The 27,407-nt window shown below is 33.5% G+C and overlaps 1 protein-coding gene across 1 annotated transcript in view; it reads right to left on the reverse strand.

Moving 5' to 3' along the window:
• Positions 1-25,213, reverse strand: part of LOC132558846 (obscurin-like) — a 36,637-nt gene extending 11,424 nt beyond the window's left edge. Inside the window, exons 1-19 of the mRNA XM_060223460.1 lie at positions 25,112-25,213; positions 20,033-20,338; positions 18,688-18,789; positions 17,171-17,473; positions 16,777-16,845; positions 14,621-14,647; positions 11,995-12,291; positions 9,563-10,732; positions 7,464-7,553; positions 6,905-7,204; positions 6,491-6,610; positions 5,974-6,258; positions 5,271-5,552; positions 4,781-4,795; positions 3,429-3,510; positions 2,955-3,158; positions 2,448-2,586; positions 1,159-1,358; positions 2-154 (exon numbers count right to left, since the gene is read on the reverse strand). Coding sequence (XP_060079443.1) covers positions 2-154; positions 1,159-1,358; positions 2,448-2,586; positions 2,955-3,158; positions 3,429-3,510; positions 4,781-4,795; positions 5,271-5,552; positions 5,974-6,258; positions 6,491-6,610; positions 6,905-7,204; positions 7,464-7,553; positions 9,563-10,732; positions 11,995-12,291; positions 14,621-14,647; positions 16,777-16,845; positions 17,171-17,473; positions 18,688-18,789; positions 20,033-20,156 — 3,962 coding nt within the window. The 5' untranslated portion in view covers positions 20,157-20,338; positions 25,112-25,213. The remainder of the gene's footprint in view (position 1; positions 155-1,158; positions 1,359-2,447; positions 2,587-2,954; positions 3,159-3,428; positions 3,511-4,780; positions 4,796-5,270; positions 5,553-5,973; positions 6,259-6,490; positions 6,611-6,904; positions 7,205-7,463; positions 7,554-9,562; positions 10,733-11,994; positions 12,292-14,620; positions 14,648-16,776; positions 16,846-17,170; positions 17,474-18,687; positions 18,790-20,032; positions 20,339-25,111) is intronic.
• Between the last annotated feature and the right edge of the window lie 2,194 nt (positions 25,214-27,407).

A 27,407-nucleotide genomic window follows, 5' to 3' on the forward strand; every position in this document is an offset into this window, starting at 1 on the left:
CCTCGGTTCAAGAACCAACAGTTTGTTGATGAAATCTTTGGCCTCTTTGGATACCAGTTCAAATCCCTCATCGTCAAACTCCCAGTCGCAGGTCTCTACCCATGATAGAATATCTTTGTCTGTACGGTCCTGGAAGGCTGATATCCCAGACACACTAAAAACAAAGATGTAAAGTGTGAGGGCTACAAATGATAGTAAAATATCCATCTTATAAGAAAACAACATTGTTTACAGACAGGCGGGCAGGCGGACCACGGATGCAGAGCGTTTTGAATAGCCCACAATCTGATAATCGTGGGCTGAAAAAACAGAAAGATGACTTAGCATTTGATGGTAGTTCTATCGATGGAACTAGAACAACTGTGTGCAGCCTTATAACAAAGCAATGGACATTTTAATGTTTTGTTAAAAAGAAATTCCGTGGATGTTGATTCTGGAAAAAATGCAGATTTGAATTACACATGTTACTGTTTGAATTTTGTGATTATTTTGCTCTTAGTTTAATCCCAGTGAAATGAAACAGGGTGGACATTTACTGAAGTAGATCCACAGATAACTTTCATGCATATACGTGCCCATTTGTACAGCTACATGTAAAGTAGATAAATTTATAGGGTATAACATTGTTGTCAACCTTTCTGAACAAATATCTTATCATGACTAGGTAAAACAAGAGTGAAGAGGTCTGACCATTTGTATAATTTTGTATAAAGTTTAAGTGATAATGTTTCTAAAAGAAGTATGCATCTTTTCAAATAAATGCGAATATTAGAACACTAGCTAATGAATGATGTGCAATTTAATTGACATGATTCAGAAATTAAATTTTACTTTTACACTATAAATAAGTAATATGAATATGATAGCTGCAATATCACTGTATATTTGCTTGATTTAAGCCGATATTTCACAGCTTTCTTGGTTTGAGCTAGATCACAGGAATTCATCATTTTCATGCACGTCTATGAACTGAGGTCTAAGAATACCGGCATAACAGATATTTCATGAGATTTTCATTTACTGTAAAAATCTGCAGAGTATTTAATTCATTGACTGCTGATGTATGAAAATTAAATCCTGAAATATTACCAACAATACAGTATACACACACACATCACATCAATATCACAATGCACTAGCTACACTTAATAAACTTACAGGAGGTATGCAAGTGCACCCACACTCCAGAGGTCTGAGGCAGATGACAGAACTTCATTACAGACTTGTTCAGGGGAAGTGAACTCTGGGGTACCGTAGTTACAACGAACAGACTGATTAGGCAGAATGCGGCGAGACAGACCAAAGTCGATCAGTTTGATCTCATCTGAGTCAGCAGCACCCAGCAATATATTGGCAGGCTGAAACCGACAAAGATACAAATGTAAAGGTGTTGAAGTGAGGTAACTTTCAGAATAAACTGAAACTGGTATATCTGGACTAAATTAAAGGGACTTAAAACATCTGAAATAGAATTTTTTTTCTGATGATTTAAGTCTATACATAATACTCAAAATATTCTAATATTCTGAACTTACACAAGTATATATAATACCTACCTCTTCCATACAGTTATTTCTGGTGTATCTTTACTCATTTTCCCCGCAAGTACCTGTAGATTTTAGTTTTTTTATACGAATCTTATTTACTCAAATTAATTGATGAGTGTAACAATTATACCAACAATGGTTTACCTGTAAACACATACATAACTTTTTACCTGTAAACAAATAAATTACTGTTTACCTTTAAACACATAAACCATTGTTTACCTGTAAACACAAACATCACTGTTTACCTGTAAACATATAAACCACTGTTTACCTGTAAACAAATAAATCACTATTTACCTGTAAACATTAACACCACTGTTTACCTGTAAACACATAAACCACTGTTTACCTGTAAACACAAACATCACTGTTTACCTGTAAACATTAACACCACTGTTTACATGTAAACACGTAAACCATTGTTTACCTGTAAACATATAAACCACTGTTTACATGTAAACACAAACATCACTGTTTACCTGTAAACATTAACATCACTGTTTACCTGTAAACACATAAACCACTGTTTACCTGTAAACACATAAACCACTGTTTACGTGTAAACATTAAAACCATTGTTTACCTGTAAACATATAAACCACTGTTTATCTGTTAACATTTAAACCACTGTTTACGTGTAAACATTAAAACCATTGTTTACCTGTAAACATATAAACCACTGTTTACTTGTTAACATTTACACCACTGTTTACCTGTAAACATATAAACCACTGTTTACCTGTAAACATTTACACCACTGTAAACACATAAACCACTGTTTACCTGTAAACATTTACACCACTGTAAACACATAAACCACTGTTTACCTGTAAACATTTACACCACTGTAAACACATAAACCACTGTTTACCTGTAAACATTAACAGCACTGTTTACCTTGATATCCAAATGGTAGACCTGTTGATGGTGAAGATGCTTGATGACCTCTAGAAGCTGTCGGATGTAGAAGGCTGCATCACTCTCTGTCCAGTTTTCTAGTGACAGGACACGGTCAAGAAGTTCACCTCCGCTAGCACTAATATACAGTCAAGGTCAACTTTTACTTATTTTTGATCAGATTTAAAAATAAAAAACACCGAGTGCCCACAACTACAAACTCTTAACTCTCCAGACTATTCCTACACCATGAAGAGCATGACTCTATCGGATTCTAAGGTTCCTTACTATCAAATCAATGAGATACTATGTAGGATTAAAAACTGGAAATTTGATTACTAGGTAATCATACTTTTTATGCATAGTTAAAGTTATAGTATAATTGACCTTCTTATAGAATTGTACTTAAAATTTTTTAAAATCTTATAGGTACTTTTGTTTGCAAGATATTGTTTCCCTGTTTTAATTGATTCCTTAATTATCTTAAGCTAGATTTTGATTGGATACAGTTCTGTGATGATCACTAAGCTTCTGTTTGATTGGAAGGCATCAACCACATCAACCACATTTTTGTGAGAGGCAGTTCGGAGGTTGTAAAGTTCCTGTCTGAAGAAATGTTTCATCTCTGGATCAGCCACAGGGATAAACTTGGCTGCATACTGTTTCCCTGTTGACTTGTCAAGCACTCTTCTTACTACACCATGGCGTCCCCTAAATCAAACAATAAAAATACACTGGTCTTACAGATGATATTTTGAAAGGTATGTCATGCGTACATGCTGTGCATTACTGAAAATGTGGACGATATTAAAAAAGAAATTCAAAGATTAAGAAAATGGAGAAAGTTCTTTTATTGCAGAGGCAACAAATACTTCACATGACATAAAATAGTTACTTATTAGCAATAAGCACAAGAAATTCAATATATTCTCCATGTTATGTTTTTTGGGAGGAACAAGGGAAATAACTCTGAGATCATACCTGCCAAGCTCCTCCAGTATGTAATAGAAGTCCTCAACAGGAGCCTCACGATAATGTAGACCCTGGGAATGTGGCACTCGTTCTGTGGAAGGAAAGAAAATAAATGATGGCATTTCAATGTCAATTCTACATTATTATATCATATAATAACAGTAATCAATAATAAATAATAAAACAAATAAACTGCAAGGGTTTTATTTTATATCTTATGTCATTTCCATTGTATATATCAAAACTAATTATTGTTTGTAATTTATTATAAATAAATTGATACATCATTTTTGTTTAATTCTTTGTAAGTTTGAGAAGGAAGGAAGGTTTCCTTGATATATGACACTAAGAATTTTTTAAATATAATGAAATTACCAGGTATATAATGCACTTTTATGACAAACTTTTGACAATAAGCTATAATACTAATATTAAAGCTATGAAAGGTATTTGATGTCTTAAATACAACAGGGCCGGCTCTAATTATATATTTGTCAGTTTAGACAAGATTGTTGATTAAATTTTCAGTTGAACTGCTAGTTTAAACAGATACATGAGAATCTAGTGGAAGTTCTGCTTTGTAATCGTTACACAATACACAGGATTATACTAGACATATATATGAGGACTGGGAATTATTTCATACAGGTTAAACACAACAAGGACTTCAATTTAGACAGGTTTTGAGGACCGAAATTTCATTTCAGACAAGGTACACAGTACACAGGGTTAAGTCTACATAGGCATATGGCAGAGAACCTTGAAGAATATGAATATAAAATAGGTTGTGTATTATATGGACAGGAACAAGCGTCCTTAAACTAAATTCTGGTTTAAATACAAGTTGTATAATATACAGTGTTTAGTTTGATTAGGCACATGAGCAAACCTGACAATTTCTCCTTTATACAAAATACTATATTGTACATTGCATAAACATCTTAAATTGTACAGGTACATAATCTTTGTAACATCAATTCTTAAACAAAGACCCAAAACACTCTTTACAGTTCAATAACCTTGAATGCAGCTGCTGGCAAACTTATGACATATTGAGATGACAAAAACTGACATTACCAAGGTTAACTCTTTACATGACGTACTGTTAACAAATATCATAGCCATGTTGAAATCAAACTTCTATTGTGATCTCCATCAAAGAAGCTCTTGTAGAGCAAAGTCATGATGAAATCAAATTTCTGTTGTGATCTAGGTCAAAGAACCTCTTGTAGGGCAATGATGAAGTCTGGATGTTACAAACATTAAATAGAGCATAAAAGACAAAAGATGAGAATCAGATAGACAGAACAGTAAACTGACATGCAGATATATATAAAAGAGTTATAGGACTTGACTATTACCTTCACTAGACACCTCTGAAAAGGAAACAACATTACAACAGCATTAATATATCATTAATACTCAATGTGGGGGTCTGATCATAATTGAAGGGTGACTATCAATATTGGACAAAACTTGTACCTCATAAAATCTTGGCTGCTTTAGTAAAGACAACCATTCAAGCAAATTGTTGGAACACTGCTATAGCTATATTTGGAAACAAAAGTCAGGGAGTAATTAAAATTTGTGCTGTATGTATTAAGATAAAAACGCTATGTTATTCTTCGGACAGATTACTAAAACATTCCAAAAATATCTTTTGAAACGTTCAATAGAAGCATAAATAATTATAGGTTCTGGAGAACTACATAAATGGAAGGCTAAAAGTTTTGTGTAAAGTTGAAATATTTCGAGCCAGCTACCTGCTTAATAGCAGACTCTCAGCATTCACACAGGCACTACTTCCTTCTAAAATCCAAACTTAAATCTTTATAGAACATTCATATTTACCTTCCACTGTGATTTTGGCCGAGCTGACTGCTTTACCAGACACATTTTCCGCAACACACTGATATTGACCGCAGTCACTGCTCATGACATTTTCGATAGTAAGTGACCAGTAGTCTGGTGCTTCGTTGACAATCCTGACACGCGAGGATTCAGTCACGGGACGCCAGTCTTTCATGAACTTGACAGTCGGTGAGGGAATTCCATCAACACGACATTCCAATTTGCCACTTCCACGATGGTCAACCACTATGTTTCTCAGTGGCTCCAGGAATGTTGGAGCATCTACAGACATAGAAGTACTACATGATACATATCGGAGTAAAAATACACAGTTTTTACAGTAATAGTCAGTACCATATTACAACTTCTTCAGTAAATGAAGCATCATTTCACATGCAATGGGAAGTTTCGGATAGAACCAAATATCTAAACCTCAAAGCCAGTTAATTAGCACGTCTTCCCAGTTTACATATCAAATATTGTTATTAAATACATTGTTGTTCTAGAAATTAAATTTTTTTTTTTTTCAAATTCACTCAATAGGTTAGAGTTGATAGCGCTCTGACCACTCCTGGAATTTACTTTTGTTGACTTCTCGTAATCCATGAATTTTACAGTACTCCAAGGTTGCTATTTGTTCTTCCAGATTTAAATATTTCACCAACTGTGAACCCTATGTAAACACATTCCTTCTTACACATACCTGACATTTCCAGGTTGAATATCCTGACGCTCATTCCTTGGTCATTCTCTGCACGACATTTGTATTCTCCAACATCCTTCTCACTCATTCGTGAAAATTCCAATGTGGCGATGCCATTAGGAGTGATAAATGATTTGTATCTGTTTCCAAGCTTGAGTTTTCTCCCTTGGAAATACCATCTCAGTTTAGGTAAGGGAAAGCCTTTCACCTGTAAAGATACTGTGACTGGTCTGGCCTCTGCCCCGTAGAATGTGTCCTCTTGTAGCTTGAATTCAGGTTTGCAGGCTAAAACAGTTGTTATTTATACGGAATCATATATACATAGTAAGAGGTTGATTGGTTTTACTGTTGCCCAGTTGTAACGTATAATAAAGGTCATACTTCTGATCAATAGGCGCTCAGAAAACAAAAAACACAATTAAAGAGGCCCAGAAAACGATGACATGTTGTGTTCAAGTGAATGTTTAATTTTTTTTGCAAGCAAGACAGGAAACTTGGAAATACATTTTGTACAAACCTTTGGTGGGCACAGATTCCAACAGACTGTCAACTGAAGAAGCTCTAGACCTTGTCCAGGGGCTGTCCAAACTTCCTCGTGACCCAGATCTACTAAGTACAGCTGTACCAATGTAGTCATCTAGAAGGGAAACAGTGGTATGCTAAACCAATGATTTTTCTTGTCTCTTTCCGCTGATCTTTGTTTTATTGTAAAGCAAAATTTCTGAACTCCATAATACGAAATGTCAATTTTAACATCACCATTCATGTCAGGAGTTTCATTTCGTGAAAAAGAAGTTCTTTACATCTATTCATTTACTTGGAGTATGAAACAAAACTCTTAAAATCTGAAGATTTTTAATAAGACCCTCTGAACTTGAAGCACTTTAACACTTTATTTACCTCAATTATCACCAAAAGAAGAGGTCAGTACCTTTGTTCCTTATAATGGAGAGAGGCATAGTTGGTTCACTACAGCCAAACTCATTTTTGGCTTTGACTCGGAACATATAGTCCTGATCTTCTTGAAGGTCATATACATCAAACTCTGTCTCTTCAACATTGTCTATCAATTTCAGCCACAAGTTGCTCGGTGGCTTTTTCATCTCCACTAGGTATGTCATGTTGGAACCCTTCACATAGGATGGTACACGTCCAGGCAGCCAGGCCAAGGTCAAAAGGTTACCTGCCTGGTTCGTGATCATTGGACGAGATGATGGCATTCTTGGTGGCACTATATTAAAGGATAAAATCTTACATACCAATATCAATATTACCACCATCTGCTATTTATTCAAAATTTCATATTTTCCAAATTTGTCTCTTTTTTTTTCCTTCATTATGGGATGGATTTTTTTCAAAATAATTTGGATAAATCATCTAGAGATTTATTACTGACTGAACACACTGTAAATGTTATTTGTTAATTGGATAAATCATCCAAAAAAGTTTCATTTGTTTGATAATTAAGAATTAGAAAACGTAAACTTTACCTCCTGTAAGTACAGAGTCTAGATACACAGCCTGGGGAAGGTCATCTGGGTCATTACGGCGCTTGTCACGACTCGCAAGTCGAGATTTTTCTGAGGACAAACAAAATATTTTTTTTGTCAAAAAGAGCAATATGCACCTTAACAAACAGATGCTAATAAAAAATATACAAATATGAGATTTAGTATTACACAATGCAGAACTATTATAAAAATCTAGCCATGCAAAGCGATGAGAATTTTGTTACAAGCAGAAATAATCATATAAATTGAAACATTGTATACAGGAAGTAAATATATCAACGACCTAAAACATATTTGTTTGAAAAGCCTTTAAATATCTCAAAAATTACACATACAGATTATAGCCATGTCTTTATCCATGAATTAAAGCCCACAAACAAATGATTTCTCCATCATTCTGAGATTTAGCTTTTTAGTACATGTGACTCTCATTAGAAATCTTTATTTTCAGCCACAATCATGACACAAACATCTCATAGCTGTTTCTCAAGCCATTGGCTCAAACTGTACAGCAGAGTATCTATACAAATCAAAAAACATATTAGCTTGGTCTTTCCGACAACTGCTATATGCATCAAACAAGAAGATGTATACTATTTTCACAGATTTGAGCTGAGCACTTAATGTATCGGTTTTAAGCTAAAGGTCAGATGTAGTAATGTAATACCTTCATGCATGTCTATATAAGGCCACTTGTTTAATTGACAAACTTTTACATAAAGAGCACCTGTCTAAAAGGACCAATTATTTTGGTCCTGATGTCATACAATTCATCATGATTGAATTGAACCTTTACATAAAGACCACTTGTTTATAAAGCCCACTTATTTTGATCATTATGTCATATGATTCATTGTTATAGACTTGAACCTTATTATGACTACCTGTTCAAAAAGGTCACTTATTTTGGTTGTTATATCATACAATTCGTTGTAATTGACTTGAACGTTTACATAAAGAGCACCTGTTAATAAAGGCCTCTTATATTGATCCTGAAGTCATATATTTCATTGTAATTCAACCTTTATAGATAGACACCTCTTAATAACGGTCCCTTGTTTATATAAGAACACTCTTCTCTGATCCGTTTATTGGCCATTATAGACAGGTTTGAAGGCTTATACAGTATATCAAACACATTCTACATGCAGTGAAAACATGCTTCATCATCAAAATAAACACTTTACATAAAATGTTAATTGAAGGATGATACTGTAATTGAAGATTCAATCAAATGCATGCATCAGTGACAGCTATAGATACACAAAGTATTTCTGTCGGATTGAGGATATATACAATGTATTATCAGGAATAATAAAGTTAATTAAGGGCAGAAATTTTAATCTGTACCTCGTTTCATGTTCATAAATGATCAAAGGATCATTTATTGGTGATATGTTTCTTCACCGAAAACAGTAATTATAAAACATTTGGCATGATTTTTTTCTGTACTTTAGTGACAATTATTGTGGTCACAAATCAGCTAACCTCGCTAAAATGTCTATTTTTGAACAAGACAAATTTTTGTATATTTTTTTTTTCAGATGTAATCACCAAATGATCAGCCAGAGTCATTTGGAGGCAGGGTCTCCTTGTCGTAGCTGGTGGCTACCCCACTTAACAACATAAAAGAGGCTCATTGCATGCTGTCCATGCCAGTACAGACAGGTACGTTTCTCAGTTCCCCACGAAACACAAACTGGCACAGGTACGGAGCACTGAATTACATACCTCAGATCTTCATGTGAGGTTACGAAGGCCAATGCTCACAGCGAATGAGCCTTCGTGGCCCCCTTGTTTATGATAATTTTACAGGTATTAGGTTATGCTGGTCAGAGTTTTAATCAGGAATTAGTTGACAACTGGAGAGATACAATATATAGTTCTTAGGTGTTTGTTTGAATGGTCAAAAGGAATTTGACATCTGGGTACAGATATTGAGTTGCAAAAACAAATTTGACCTGGTACATAGGACATGGATCTATGTAACTCTTCATTAGAGAGCATTCAGCAAAACCAAGCCACCAAACATTATCACTCTGAGCACAAACAACAAAATGGTACCATAAGTATAATACCCTTGGGGAGATTAGAAGATGATTCCTGTTGCCACGGTGATGGTTTATCTGCGGGTTTGTAGGAGGCAGACCCATCTGGAGAGTATGTTGTTTGCTTTTTATCTTTTTTATCCATAGAGCCCTTCAGAATCTCCAAAAATTCCCTGGTGAAAGGAAGATCTAGAGTCCTTGGAGGGCTCGTTCTTGTCCACAAACCACGAGATAATGAATCGGCAGATAAAGGTGCATCGTCATGGCGTCGGCGTGAACGTAGTTCTGCTGCCTCCATTGACAAAGGAGACAGATCTGTTGTGTGTCGCCGTGAACGGAATTTAGCTGATACAGCAGATTCGTAAGAATCATCACCAAATGATGATCGATACTTATGTGATTTATACCTATTGCTATAAGGCTCATCATCATAGAAATCAGGGTTGTCCCGTTTACTGCGGGATGAATATCTAGGCCGGAAAGGTTCGTATTCCTCGTCAGATAGATCCTCGTCCAAAATGTACTTCTTTTTTGGCATACGTTTAGATCTTGGTCTTGGTTGATAGTCCTCTTCGTCTGAGAAATCGTCCTCAAATGAATACTTCTTTGGTCGCGCATATTTAGAATACCTGGTAAATGGTACATAATCCTCTTCCTCAGATGAGTAATTGGTTGATAAAGGTTTCTTTGCACGAGAAGAATATTTAGAGTACTTTGAGTTTGCTGAAAAATCTTCCTCATCAAAGGAATAGTCTCTAAGTCCTGTCGACTTTTTATTACGGGAAGAATATTTAGAGAATCGAGACTTGGATGGCATTTCCTCCTCTTCATCAGAAAACAAATTGTCATTTTGTGTTGCTGGTTTTGTTGGTCTCTTTTTCGGCCTACTGTACATATCTTCATCAATAGATGTTGACTTCAAAGACTGTCTGTCATAGGAGCTTTTCGATGACAAATATTTGGACGACGTTTGCCTTTTTTTCGGGGTATATGCATCATCGTCATCAGACAAATGATCTATACTTGAAGCCTCTTGCAGGCGTGATGCATATTTAGACAACCTTTGCCTTGGTCTAAAATCATTGATAGGAGACAATGGAGATGATGGATCAGATGGTCTTTGTTTTTTAACTGAAGGTTTTTTTCTTGGTTTGTAATTCTCCAAATCATCCTCATCCTCTATGGAATCCTGGATTTGAGCTGAAATGTCAAGCAACTCTAAACGATAAAAAGAAACTCTCAGTCATCTCAAAGTATGTTGCCTTGATACAATGTACCTCTTCTGTATTCATCCTATATTCTCACGTGAAAGGTAATATATCTATACATTAGGTTTCCAATAGCTTTCCAGTCTTTCATTGTGCTAGAAATGTGACCATGACTTGGAAAAAATTTCATATCAGGTGATATCTAAGTTGAGTAAAGGATATTTCAAATCTCAAAAATAATTAAATTTATTCACAAATTTTAAAAAAACCTTTGGAAAAAAGTCTATCTAAAATAATGAGTTAATTTTTATCCAATACTATACAATAAAATTAAACTTATTAAACTTCCATGTTTATGAAATGATAAATTGATCTGAATGATATTATTTCAAAAACTTTAGTCTTGATGTAAAGAAAATATTTTTTCTTATTTTTGAAGACAACAATTATAAATAGAACTAATTCAGATTCTTTTAAACAAATTTTCATCATAAATTTTAAAATAGAGAGCAAAAATCAAATAATTTTTATGTGCGGATGATGGTCAAGGTCAATTGACATTATAATCAAATATCTGGAAAAAAGTATTCTATAATGTTGATTATATTTAGTAAATATGCATACACTATGTAAATATTTTCTAAAATTTTAAGAAGTGATTTTTAATAATATAATACTGATGCATAGTGCTATTAATGTTAAAAGGATAATAAAGTATATTTTCACTAGAAATATATTTTTCTACAATGATCTGCTGTATAATATGATGAGATGTAATACCAGGATGCATAGAGTGAATGATGTGTTACATTATGTTAATAATTCCATGAACACTCTACTCACTACAAACCTAAAATGACATGCTGTCATTTATTAATTGAAAACATTGAAAAAAAAACATTGTTAAAGTTTAAACACTAATTCTATTACAAACCACAGATTGAACTTAATGAATATCAACACTTTTGGTAACATTATTTTATATTGTAAATGATCTTGTCTGACAAAAGCTTTTACTTTCAGGTTTAATGAAACATAGTAAATGGTCAGCAATTTACATGAGATGCTTCTTCTGATTACAATGAAGAAAAAATAGCTATTTGATGTCCTATCTTTTATAAATTGCATAAAAATAATTTCCTTTTTAAAATTTTTTTAAGTGTCATTGACACCAAAAATTTTCTCCGAGTATTTTCTTACGTGTCTGCACATATGTTTATGCTAACCTACCATGCAATTATAGAGCTGTCTTACCTTTGGTCCTGTCCAGCACTGCAGAAAGTGTTGGGTCACTGGTACCAAATTGTGTCTCGGCCCTAATACGGAATTGATAGTCCCTATTGGGCAGAATTCCTTCTACCATAAAGCTGGTATCCACAATACCGCTTGCAGTTCTTGCCCATCCCTGGACTGGAGGTTCTTTTACCTCTACTATATACGTAATCGGAGTTTTCTTTGCATATGCTGGAATTCTAGCTGGGAGCCAACTGAGCAGAGCTGATTCTCCATGATCTGTGATCCTTGGGGTTTCCATTGGTAGCTTTGGTGGAGCTGTAAAAACAGTGGTCAAAAATTCTCATAAAATTATTCTCAAATAAGAATATTTGGAATGACTTAAAAGTTTCCCGCCTCAAAATATTTATTGAAGTTGAAAATCTGTCTAATCAGTTTCTGTATCCTTCTTTCAAGTAATTATGAAAAACGACTTTCATTTATATACACTTTACAGAAAGTATATCTTGTGTTATCATTATAAAAAATGTACTGGTAAATGTAAACACAATTAAATGCATAGATCTTGATAAGATCTTTCAATGGCATCCATGTCATTTTTATTTCAGTTTTAGATAAACTTACAGAAGTAATTCTTTAAAAAAAACTGAAAATATCTTAAAAAGCTAAAATACAGTTACAATCTGGAAGAAAAGAATATTTATTAATCAAATCATTACACCAACACCTTGAACACACCATGCAGAAAACAGGTAACATCAAAAGAGAAGTTGAGAAAATAAGTTTTAAATATTCAAACCCAGTATATATTTTCAAAATTGATAGTTTAAAAAAATCAATGTTTAGAAATTAAAAAAAAAATCAAATCTAGTATATCTTTTTAATTGATTAGTTGAACATTGTAACAAATTAATAATGCTGACAAAAATAGAAAAATATCAAACATCCTTTATCTTTTTAAACAGATTAAAATAAATTGTAAGTAAATGATAGTGTAACAATAGGTAAGAAATATTCAAACCTGATGTTTTTTTAAGTGGTTAGTTGAACATCTATTATCTTCAATAGTATCATGTTAAAGAATTGTCTTGTTAGTTTTAAAATTTGAATTCGATTGTCAGAATACATAAACATTTTTACAAAAGGGCACGGCTAATTGATGTTGGTTATCAAAAGTTATTGCACATTTTCCAAAACATTTTACAATTATTTACTTTCTTGATTTCATTATCATTGTTTATTAAACAACTGATATTTCATTCAAACTTCAGTTTCATATAAGCAGCGAAATCTATCAAAAATACTTTGATTTTAAAAATACGAAGTATTATCATAATTTTCTGACATACTGAATTGAGAAACTTTCAACCTTAGTAAACTGAAAAAAAGTTTCAAAATCTACTTCATGATACAAATGTACTGATATTCTCATCTTTAATTTTTACAGAAATTAAAGAAAACAGGAAGTATTTCTGTGAAGGATTTTTAATATACATTGTATATAGTTGTGAAAAAAGGATCTAAGGAAAGAATTACTATTCATTTTAATAAATACTAAAAGAGTATGTGTTCTAAAATCATCCTACAATATATGGTTATTTTGTTATATATATATGTTTTCACACATATCAGTAATCTATATACTAAATTAATTGATTTCTACTCAATCTATAAAATAAATGTCATCTTGTTGAAATTTTGTGTAAAAATATTATTAAAATCATAAAAAATGTCTCATTTAAGATAAAAAATAAAGCTGTAAACGACACAAATGCATCAACTGTAATATATTTAATGAAAATTAATTATTATACTCTAAATAATTAAAACATGACAAGATAGCTGTTAATTTTTAACACTGTTTACAATAATTTTTCATTTCTTATTTGCTTATTTTCAGACTTGCTTTGAAAAAAACCCAATAAACTGTTTTTATTTCAGTATTTTTCTTGTCCTAAAATATCACACATCAGAATTTTTTTTTGGAGAATGAAAAAATCTAATATATCAAATACTTCTTGAAAATGAATATATCTATATGAATATATATGGTTTGCTTTGTGATTGAAACAGAAATATTTTTAATTAAATTAATTAAATATTTTGAAAGTAAATTAAAAATTAATACCTTTTCATTCATTTTGCTTATTTTCCAAAAAATTTAGACATCAATATTTTTCTAGGAAATGGAAGTTTATGATAGTTTGCTATATAATGTGTATGACAATATTACTGTTTCTATAAACAGATCTCGTCTTTAAATTTTGAAGTCATTTAAACATTATTTTTTTTCATTAATTTTAACCTAATTTTTTATATGTTTCACAGATATCAAATAACTTTTGATAATGGATATCTATGTAGACTTGCTCTGTCATGGAAATGTTGTTTGTATTTTCCAATAATGCAGTTGTTAATACTGGATGTCGTTACTGAATGAACAAACGTAAATTACATGAGTGTATTGGAGCCATTGTTTTATATAACAACAAATTAGACAACAATATCACAAGCAGAATCAGAGATAAAATGACAAAATCAAAACTGGAAATATTAAATATCAAAAATAAGATATTTGATGATTAATTATACAATGGCTAAACACACACAAGGGTTTCAAGTTCACACAAAAGTATGAAATTTGTACCTTCTTCGATTTTCATTGGAGCTTCGTCTGAAATAGTATACATAAAACATATAGACTAAAATCTACAAGCATTGCCACAAATACATTTGTGTTGTAGGTGAAGGACAAGAGAACAAAGGACAGGGCAGTGGAACAATGTGCAAAGGAAGACAAAGTTATAATGATGTAAAAAGGCTGTGACAATAGGCTGAAAATGTAACTGTGTTACACTTCTTTTTTGTGAGGGGGGGTGGAGGTGCGGGGAGTGTTTGACACCAAAGAAAAGGAGGTGGTGGGGGGCAGGTTGAGGTACAGGCAGATTTTTAAAGGAAAGTTTATCAGTAAGTGGAAGGGAGAAAGGGAGACATTAATTTGTAGACAATCGACAGGTACTTGTTATTTGATGATTAAAACTCTGAGATTTATATCTAAACATCAGAAATAAGATTTCTTTTCAAAATATACCTTTTAGAGCTTTATCTTATTGTTTTAATCACTGAATCACAAGTACCTGCGTGCAGACATTCTATCTACAGACAGAAATCAAAACAAATCATAATAGGCAACAATTTTTCAGGTTATTTTAAATATAGATACAGTAAATCAATATATCCTAATATGAATGATTTCTTTCTATATATAGCTATACAATATAATTTCTTGACTTAGAAACATTTGTACTGTATATGATTTTTACTTTGAGAATTTTTTTTGAGTACCTGGATGAAATTAACATTTTCTGAAACTTTCACAGACTTCCTATCATTTTGAAATGGAGCTTTATATGCTTTATTTTAACATCGATGAAATTTCTTTAAATCAAATCTGCTTGTGTAGAAGTTGATGATCACAATTATGTACAACTCAAGACTTAATTGACAATATTATCCATGGCAAAACTAATTTAAATGTGGTTATTACATTAAGAACTTCAAACTGAATGACAAAATAATAGACACCCACAGAAAGCTTTACAAAAGCCTGACCACATATATATTCAAAATATCACAAGTGCTTTATTTGTGCAGCTCATTCAAAATTAAAAACTGCCAGACATCTTATCATATTTTCAACAAGGTTTTAAGTGTAAGTATATCTTCATTACACTGAAAATACACTATCTATGTACAATATAATATTCAAAGAACAAAAAATTTTAAAAATGACTAACATTTGTGTTATATTTTGAGAAATAAGTTCAAAATGAAAAAAATTATGTGCTTATTTTTTTTCATTATAATTATCAAATTCAACTTTTTATGCGAGAAGCATTAGAAAACTAAACCAACATATCCTCCATAATTTAAACTTTAAATCTATGACTTGTTCCATAGTCTCATGGTAGGTTCAACATTTATGTAAAATGCGTGCTTGAAACACACAGAATAGAAATGACTACATCTGATATTAATCGCTATGTAGTAAGTAAGAAAATGCTTGAAATTCATACTTTTATATAGACAATACATTAATTTATAATTGAGAATATCGCAGGACTCTGTTGTATTTACCAGCAGTGGATATGACCCCAAATAAATTTTACTGAATCGTGATTGGCACAGATTAAGCGCAGCACACACAAAAGCCATTGACAGGCTTCTTAAAAGTGACCAACAATTTTCCTTCACACATGTACGTAAATATGAGAGCAGTACAAAGCAACTATTTGATGACGGCAGCAGCTATTACATTGTATATCATACTGACTGTGTGATTTAATTAGTAGAAGCATTTTACACAGACAAGTACCTGTTCGCCTCTGCAATCTAGAATGAGGGACTAAAAACAGAAATCACAATTTTACAATCTTGATTAAAATGAATGAACTTATTACTTCTGAAAAGATCCTGTCAGCATATATTATACATTGTTTGGAAAGTTAAGTTTTTTTCACTTTTAGAATGCTTCTTTTTTCATTGTCAACCTGTCGCCAAAACAAATTAACTTTTCTATAGTTCCAATAAGATCTAAAGATCCCATAATCATAATAAACTGCCTATAACAACTGCCTGTTACATTGTTGCATTGCAAAAAAACGTGAACATGTGCTTAAATGAACTTAATACAGGAACCTGTAATAAAATCAAAGCATATTACAAGAGTGTATTCTTCATTAAATAAAGCATGCCATATTTGGTTACAAGAATTATTTTTCCAGAAAATTTTTATCAATTTACCTGTGTCATTGTATGTATTTCTATATTCATCATCATAGTCATCATATTCCACATCATCATCATCAAGTTCTGTAAGTCAAAAACAAAAAGTTGTAAACAAAATTTATGAGACATTTTTGAAGAAATGATTGATTCTATCATTTGTTTAATCACTTCTAATATCCAAGAAAAGGAAAGATAGAAATTTCTTAGGCACTTTTTCCGGGTTAAAACTTACAATAAAAAGTCCTTCTGGCAATAAAACTGACATAGATATATTCTTACTATTATAATGATTATAAAGGCATCTATAAAAACATTCAATTTCAAACAAGCTGACAACATGATCAAAATTTTAAAAAGAAAATAGTCAAATTGTAAGCAAATTTAATGGCTGGAGTGAAAAACCTCTTACCAATCGGCCTGAAAAGTGAGATTGGGAGACTGGCCTCACTGAAACCATACTGGTTATGAGCTCGGACTCTGAACATATAATCCATACGTGGGTGAAGGTTGTTGAGAGTGAATGATGTTGAGGTGAGCCCTGACTTCAATTCCCGCCATTCATAGTTTGGTGGAGTGCGACATTCTATGACATATGTCAAGTTAGAAGAGCTCCTTATCTTCTCTGGAACTTTAGCTGGTTTCCATGACAATGATACAGTGTCTTGACTTATCTCTCGAAGCTCTGGTTTGTCAATGGGTAGTCTAGGTGGAACTAAAAGTATCACATAATTAGAGACATGTAATGGTCTTTTTAACTGTATTGTACATGTACTACAATAATATTCTACATCAGTTTTTTTTATCAAGACTTGAATATTTAGAGTATTATTTCTATCTACATAAAATATTCTGACAATTTCATATTTGACGAGTATAATTTTGGTGGGATCTTTAATATGATTAATATATTTACTCAATTAAATCTAAACAGATTTATTAGAAAATTTGGGATGAGACAGGCATTTGTATGCATATGCACCAGTATAAACTGACAAGGCCATATAAAACAAGAGACCCAAAGGGCCTTAATAGTCATGCGAGTTACAATGCTGTCGTAATTGTTCTTGTAACATGTAAAAGAGATATTCTTATAAACATAATGCAAATGTAAACTACAGCTGTAAATATAAAATTTGATCCCAGTTGTTAACGATTCTAACAATATTTAAATCAAAACCAATTTTTTCAAAAACATATCCTATACAAAATATGGTAAAAGTGACGGGGGGTCATGAAATACTTTTTTACTTTGGTGGAGATCCTTATGACCCTTCCATCCATGAAGAGCATCTGTTTCTACCATATCTGGGTGTCAAGAAGAAGATGTTGAAATTTCAGTCAATTTGACCCCCTTATGACCCTTCATATTTTGTCATTGAAGGTGACTGTAAAATGTCAATGAAACTGGTTCAGGGATTTCCAGAAGTGGGAAAAGCTAAAAGTTTACAACATATGACAAATTAAGACAAAAAGAGATCACAATATCTCACCATGAGACTTTGTCTCACTTGACTGAAAAAAAATCATAGCATAAATTTTTTTTTCTTCTTTGCTGAAATTCTCACAGCATATCCACATATAAACTTCTTTCCGAATTTCAACACAAAACAATACTACAGCAGCGATTCCATGACATCCTGTGATGAAATGTATTTAACGTACAACTTCCCTATGTCAGGGTTTTCCATAATTTTGTTAGTAGTAGGCTGTGTAGTGAAAGAAGGAGGCTGGCCTACCGTGTACATGTAGTCGTGTACGGAACATTATTACGGAACTGGATTGGTGTAGGCGGCCAAATGATCAAAGTAACCTGTCAAATTGGCCGGCAACCGGCTCTTATGGAAAACCCTGCTATGTGTTAAGGTACAAGGTATGAAATCTGCATCATCTTAGGACTGTATGTTGAATGTAATACAGATGACTTACTGTACGTGGTAAGGTGTTCAACGTAAGATCTGTTCGGTACGGAGAACTCCTCCTTAAGAACTGTAAGGTCAGCTTGTCGGCGTGGTTCATGCTCCTTATGTTCTACAATCACACATTAAACATTCGTAAGAGTAAGAACAACAGAGAAGGATCTAGACAGACATATTCATAAAGATCTTAACAGCAATCTTATTTCAGTGTCTTTTAATGGTGAGATATACTTTAAATATACTGTAAATATGCTCTATCTAACTTGGTGCAATAATTTTTATCACATTATCACTCTTTGGCAAATTAAGGCAATAATGAATCTACGTTAATTGATATATATATATAAGCAGTGTACAGAATCTGTAATAAGGATAATCATAATTTATCACAGTACTAAAAAGCACTAAAATACAATTACTACAAAAATATTTACGTTATCAGTAATTGTTGCTTCTAATAAGTGATTCTCAAACATAGTTATATATATATAGCATTGTTTAAGGTGAGTGAATCAGAATTACAGTGATCTGTCAGAATTTCATGAGACTATTGGCATTACAGTGATCTGTCAGAATTTCATGAGACTATTGGCATTACAGTGATCTGTCAGAATTTCATGAGACTATTGGCATTACAGTGATCTGTCAGAATTTCATGAGACTATTGGCATTACAGTGATCTGTCAGAATTTCATGAGACTATTGGCATTACAGTGATCTGTCAGAATTTCATGAGACTATTGGCATTACAGTGATCTGTCAGAATTTCATGAGACTATTGGCATTACAGTGATCTGTCAGAATTTCATGAGACTATTGGCATTACAGTGATCTGTCAGAATTTCATGAGACTATTGGCATTAACTCTCGGCAGGCTAAAACAAGTGTATTAAATAATCTCTAAGTGAAAATTAACTTTTCCTGACATATTTCTGTTTATATGTATCCTCAGTGTAGGAACAACAACTGCAGAGTGAAAATGTAAATTAAATAATAAAACCACTGGAGGTACATTACACAAACAATTTATTGGCACTGTCTGCGAAAAAATATTTTGTCAGTGATTATCCACTATTTATCTGGCAACAAGACCTACATCTATATGTTATTGAGTAATTGTGCTAATTGATGCTATTTCCTTGTCCTGCAATATGCCAACCCCTTCTTCGAGTTTTTATATCTCAGCCCCCCCCCCCCTCCTCCGGCTTACTATAAGATATACAGTAAACAGGAAACAAAATAAGGATGCCTTAGAAACTAGTGGGATCACATATATATTGTATTAGTCAGCTGTAGATCGGCATAATAACTGCAAAATCTCTAAGAAATTACTACATATATAAGAAAAAAATTACCATGAGTTCTGTAGTATGGAATAGGTGGTGTGGGTTCACTGAGGTCACCATCTGGAGTTTCTGCCCGGATTCTAAACATGTAGTCCTTATCAGGGGACATGTCCTTGACCTCATATTCCTCCATCCTGATACCCCGGGCCAGGGGGCGCCACCGTCTGTGGGGCAGGTCTTGGACCTCTACCTGGTAGCTGATTGGACGATCAGGTTGGTCATAGGGAGGTAGGTAAACACGGTTCCAGCGAAGATGGGCTGAACTTGGGGTCAGCGACGAAAGTTCTGGTCTTGCAATGGGTACTCCAGCACGAACTAATAATTACGAATAAACTAAATAAATCAAAGCTGCTCATATTTATATATAAATTATTTGTATTTTATATGTGAACATGTATAAGTCAGCTTGATCACATTCCTGCAAGAAATTTGGGCCAGAAATACCAACCGTCTAATGATAGATGTAGATACATTATTTATGTATTTTGATGAGGAACTTCTTGAATACATTGTATATCTATTTAAAATCAATTGAATTACAAAATAATTCTGAAATGTAATTATTCACAGATTTAGAAAGTAAGAAAAAGAAGATTTAACAAATGATGAATGGAAATAACGTTTACAACTGCTCCAACAGAAAGGATCAAAGTTGCAAGTTTTAGCTCAATATGAATTAAAAGATTCCTGTTAACTTACATATTTTAGCACTTTTCACACATGATACAATTCTGTGCTAAAATATGATTGCAGAAAATGCAGTTTCTATTAACTGATTAAAAAGCAATTGATGAGGATGCATAATTCATGATTGCACTGATTTGTCAAGATACTGATAACAAACACACTGAAATTTGATTGCTCCGAAGTGTATATATGATTACAGTATGTCCATCTAGGATAATTAAGCTGTAATGTAGTTATTTCTCACTTCAAAAGAAAGTAGTAATATTTCATTAATATTCTGAAACCATCAACCAAGCAAAGAGCTGATTAACTGCCTTAAAAAAAAGTTCAAGCATTATGATGAATGAATACAAATGAAAAGAAATGTAAAAGGGTTTAGCTCTTTTTTATTTTAGAACTCTTTTCATCCTGGATTAGCTATTATCTCCCCTTACTTGGACCCTATAATGTTTTCAAATCATGATCATCCCTATGGTGGTGTACTCATACACATATGTATACATACAACAGCACCATCTGGAACACTAGTCAGTTATCTACATATGCTACTGCTGTGTACCTGTAGGTGACTATAAATTAATATATCTTCTGCTGTTGTAGAGCCTCTTACTACCCCACCACCATACTGTGTTGGCTTTACCCCCTCCTTGATATCCTCCCTCACAGTACTAGATCATAGAGCCTCCCAACTGGGCTGGCATATGTGCCAGCATGTCATATAACCCCTGAAGGACCCACAGGGTCATTATGATACTTTCATATGGCCAGCTGGTCAAGCATGTCAAGGGCATTCAAGGTCATACAAGGTCACTGCAGCTGTAGTGCCTCAAAGAATAGTTACTGTGACTACATAATAAGCAGTTTGGGACTGACAGACATGCATTGGTAACAGGAGTGAAAAATAATCCAATTCCATGTGTACAATATACTTTCTTATCACATTCACTAATTTTCTTCCCAAAAGATGCAACAACATCCATCTTAAACCAGTGAAAAGCCCTGAAATCTCTTTGCATAATCCATCATTTATGTAAATATATGATGTATATAAACTGGATGCTTTCTCAGCTTTAAAGTACATTTGTGTACTTTCAGATGTAAACAAAATCAACATACTTAACACATCTCAAAGTCTGTTATTACACTGCTGACCCAGGATGTTAGAATGTTTTTCTTCCCAAACATATACACACAGAAGCCAAAAACATGACTGCCTCAGACATAGATACATGTAAATATATAACATACCCAGATAATGAGTATGAAATCACATGTAGAAGGTATTTTGGGGCCATTAATGGGCCCCATTCCCAATTAGAATTATTTCATATTTACATATGATATTCAATATTTGGAATTTACTCCTGAAAATTCACCAATTTTCTTCCCAAATCAGTGAAAATCCCTGAAATTTCTTTTTGCATGTAATTCATAAATAAATCTAAATCATATTTCATAAAAACATTTTCCCCAACTCTTTGAAAATTAATTCTCATTGCACTGAATGGAAGTGAAGATGAAGTATTTTTTTTTATCTTTAAAAACTGAGGATCAATAATGCAGAGAAATTTACAAACAGAAGAACCTAAACAAATGACCACATCTCTCCTGTAATAAGTCTAGGGGGCCAAGACACTGGTAAATCTTACACAAATCAAATCAGGTGGAGGACTTATTGAATGAAAAACGCTTATAATTGTAAACAGTGATAGAACAATAATAAAGAGGAACAGAAAATTAATTGATTTCAGAAAAGAAACCAAATTGATTTCAGAAAAGAAACCAAATTAATGTAAAACTTGCAAAGACAAATATTTTAGAACATTTCTTCAGGTTAATTATACCAATAGATTAAAATTTCATATAATTAAACTTTTTATAATAGTCAGTAAAATTCAGGAATGATAAAAAGTGATTTGAAATTGTTAAGGGATAAGTTATAACCAGCAGCCTAAAATCAGTAGATAATAGCAAAAAATACAATTATACTGATTTAAACCATTAAATTTCTGTTGTAAACTGACTGAGTTGATAATTTATGTTGTCAATAAAAGAAACAAACAGTTAGGTGTTAACAAGTGACCAATAATGCATATTTTATTACTACTACCGATTCCCGTCAATCTTTTGTCAAATTGGGGGTGGAGATCTTCATGATATGATGGTAAGTATCATAAAGTGAACACCTAATAGGGTACCATGTTTATCCTGAAAGAAGCCAAAGGTCAACGCATTGTCTCTGACCCCAAAGTAAGTAAGTGGGCTTATTTGGTTACAATTCAAATACACAATGATGAAAATGGGTTTGCTTATTTCCAGACATGGGCTTATTAATGAATAATTACAGGGCAAAAACTCGGCCATGGATAAACTCTCATACAAATTGAAGAGGGGTGGGCGGGCAATTGATGAGACATCTTGAAACATCTACAATTTATGATGTTGATAGGTTTATAATAGAGCTGAGTGTAGTACTGATAATGAAGCTGATTCCAGAGATATGTAAAAATGGCTTTAGAGCAACAAGGGAAGATAATCACAATCCAACACAATATCCACATGACAGAAATGTGTCAGATTTATCTTCTATCTCTTGGGTTGTATACACACATGCAGTGGTACACTAACACACATGGAAGGGACATATGTTCCTCATTTCTCCTCCTCCTTCAGCTTTACACATTGTTGCCTTAACACTTGGCACCAGTCACTCTAGACACAGGTCAAGGCCATACCGTCAGGTACCAATAACACAACTATATCACACATACTATGTCACCTCATAAAACACAGCTCAACGCTCCTATTCCACACCTTAATAGTGTGCCTGGAGTCATCATAGATAACTATATACTTAGAGGTAGTGATACAGAAAGTATTGAAGAGGCATATAGGGCTCTTGATCTGCCAGATTTGGGGCCGAATATCCCATTCCCAATGCAAAATAGTATCTTTTTTTCCCAATTTAGACCCCAAGATTTCCCAATTCTAAGGAAAACGCTGCTACTTTTCCCTGTTTTAAGGGCCCCGGGCCAGTCCCAAAATGGGGTGTGAGAGCCCTGGCATATAGCATGGAATATTTACTAATATATAATCCTTGTATATATTCTGTGCCCAAATTTGACAATAGCCTGTACAAGTGCTAGTATAATTTTTCTTTTAATTTATTTGAAATATCAAATGCATTTTTATTTTCAATCAAGATTGTTTGAAAAATGTTTGAAAAATAGAATTTTTAGTTAAGGCTAAATGTATATTGTGTATCAACCAAGTTATCGAAAAATGTCCAATGAATTTTCTTTGCCATAGCTACTTCAAGTTCTAACCCTGACTTGAGAGGGAAAACAAATTAAGGGAATTTCTTTTTTAAAGATTGAGCCATTGACAATTTATGTAGTGGAGTCTATAAACTTGAGTTAACTATCTAAAAGTTAAGTCATGAATGATGAATAAGACTTATTTTACTGTATCGAAAAGAAACAAGTGTTCAAATTGTTTTTCAAAGGATAATAGTCATTATGTATTCATTAATAAAAATCAAGCCAAACTTTTCATAATCAATGGTGTCCCATACTTTTTGTCAAAATTGATTATCTCCCTTGTTAACGTACCGATCACTGAAATTCTTCGTAATAGGAACTCAATATAAAATCAAAACAGGTACAGTTTTGTAACCTTTCCAAGATTTTCATTATATGGATATTCAAATGTAATTTCTTCACAGCACATTATATTGCTGGGTTTTTTAAAAACATACCGAATTTTTAATCGACAACATGTTCTGAATTTCGTAAAATTTTGACGGGGAAATTAAGAATTCTTTAAATTTTGAGAATAAGTATTCTGAGAACTTGACAATGGATTAGGTGGGTAGTCATTGACTTTCTTTTTACCTTGATTGCGGCCAAGATGAAAATAAATTGCAGAAAGATTAGTCTGAACCCTTCTGATTAGTGGGTAGGTAGAGCTCCTAGTGGACCCAAATCCCTCCTCCTACCCACTACCCCCAGAAAATATAAACAGACAAAAACGAGAAATTTAGACATTACAAAGTGCTATACCCCTTAAATTATCAATTCTACATCAAATTTACCAGTAAAATTTGAAGTATTTTGTATTTGAGTGATTTTCAACTAAAATTTCAGCTAAAATAACCAAACAGTTCTGTAAAAGCTCCAATATATGTCTATGTGATTGATCTAAATTATTTAATAGTTACCATAAAAATTATTATTATAATCTAGCCAAGCATATAAATAGCAGGTCTGTGTACCGCATGTAAATCACACCCCACGGGATGGCAGGTAGACAAATATGGATACGACCACGACATGAGCAAATTATTTTTAAATGTATCCTCTGCGAAAAAAAAATATGAACCGATGTTACAAAATACTGTACCGAAACTTCACGATGAATAAGTCCTCACGAATCACACACTAAACCTTCGATATCCATGTTTTCTCTCCGAAGTGAACAGACGACATATTCCCCGACCACGTGGTTTGGCTTTCCAGCATCACCCGCTTGCAGGAGGCTCACCACGGGGGATGTATCATGCGCACGAATATCTTACTTGTGTGAGAAAGAATATCAATTTCCCTTCGACATGGGAGCTGGTTAAATGTCTCATTGCTGTTTACATTAAATTAGTAATTACTTGAAGTCACTTGGATGACTCATGCAATTACGATTACTTTCTACACTTGAAAGCGTTACCTTGGGAAAATATTTAACTTAATAATTAGTTCTATTGCTATAATTGAAAAAAATAGATACAAAAATTTCGGGAAGTCCGTCTGAATTAATGACATTCATTCATTATAGTTATATCCCTGAATAGCTTTCCTTCTCCAGGGACACATATATCCAGAGACGTATATGTGTTATATACGTCTCTGATATATCATACATCGATCCCCGCTCCTCCCAATGTAATGGCTTCTCATGGCTTTTACCCATTCTCATATAATATACATATATTTCTTTTCATATTTAAACTCTTTCTTCTTTTAACATCAATGACATGACATCAAATTTCTACGAAGATTCCTGAAACGCAACGTCTGATATTTTCACTCTGTGCCATGTGTATGATTGCAACTGGGCTTACTACTGTCGATAGAAGAATAAATTTAACACGGATTTTTTTTATATATCAGTGCCTAAATTGTTGTTATTGCTTCTTTCACTTTTCTCGCAGGTTAAAGAGCGATATCCCCCACTTTTTAATTTTTTTTTCAAAGATTTTTCAGTATTTCAAAAGTGTTTACTTTTTCGTAAATCCCCTTTTGGAACCCCACATTTCCTCTTTACTGTCCACATCAATTAGCGAATTGTGTACGCCGATCCGACATTAATCCCACGCTCCAGGGTTACCCATCACCAACTAATCGTATCATATTTCCTTGACCCCTCCATCGCTAGGACCCCATGAACTCCACTGTAAACCCCCCTCCCCCTAACTCCAGCCCCAATCCCCATCCCCTTCAAAACTCCCAGAGTTCCAAATCCTCGTCCCGCTCAATAAATGCAAATAGATACATGTATATAATCGACTCTAATTTTCATTTATTCTATAGTCCACACCCATCCCACCGAATGGTGGCCTATTCCCTCTTCCTTTTACCAGGGACGTTTAATACGTATCTTTTATATACGTCCTTGCTTTAACTCAACCCTCCTAGTCTGACACATGTAAATCCCTCACTAGCCCCTGTTTTCCATCGCTAGGTCATGAACTCCCTGTAAACCCCCCTCCCCCTAACTCCAGCCCCAATCCCCATCCCCTTCAAAACTCCTTCCAATGCAAATAGAGAACCTATTCTATAGTCCACACCCCACACCCATCCCACCGAAGCCTATTCCCTCTTCCTTTTACCAGACACGTATCCCTTGCTTTAACTCAACCCTCCTAGTCTGACACATGTAAATCCCTCACTAGCCCCTGTTTTAGTCCCTATCCTTCCAATTGAGAACCTTTCGTTCCGAGAGACACCCCTCTACCCCCACTCGACCTCCCCACTCTATCACCTCAATGCAGACCCATGTGGCATGTACATTATTATCACTGTTATATATTACAGACAAAATTATCACTGCATGTGTGCGTCTATAAAAAGCATTCGTGCGTAACTTTGTTATGTAAATATTTCTTTATCAGTCGTGCTCATTATCATGATAATAAAATATTGTATATTAGGTACCTGATGCCAAACAGGCATTTTTGTTGCAAGTTGAAGAGTTTTGTGCTTGAGGTGTTGGGGGGGGGGAGGAATTCGTTTTTCGGCGATAGATACTTAAACATACTAAATTTATCCTTCATTTTGTTATCGAAATACACTATAGATCCATTGTGCGTTTAAAATATCATTCTTTTAACTTTGAATGTCTGTAGAAAATTGAATTTGTTCTTCTAGCAAACGACGACATTGGCGATTTGTGGTTCACAGACTTTCCCTGTAAACCGTTAAACAGCTACACATAATGTGGAAGCTGAGATCGTTTTCAAATCCACAAGGAACACATGGAAGTTGTTTTAATTAGATTAGTGTTACAGTATAATTACAAACTGACTCTTATGCACATATTTTGAATTTATTTTCTCTGTAGTTCAGAAAATGCTGTCTGGAACAACTCGTCTTAAAGGGAAATAACTCCTGTCGGTGCAATATAAGCAAGTTACTGTAAACGTGTT

This window comes from Ylistrum balloti, unplaced genomic scaffold, assembly GCF_031769215.1.
Source record: "Ylistrum balloti isolate Yb309-2 unplaced genomic scaffold, AGI_CSIRO_Ybal_v1 Utg370830, whole genome shotgun sequence".
In the NCBI taxonomy this organism is placed as follows: Eukaryota; Metazoa; Mollusca; class Bivalvia; order Pectinida; family Pectinidae; genus Ylistrum; species Ylistrum balloti.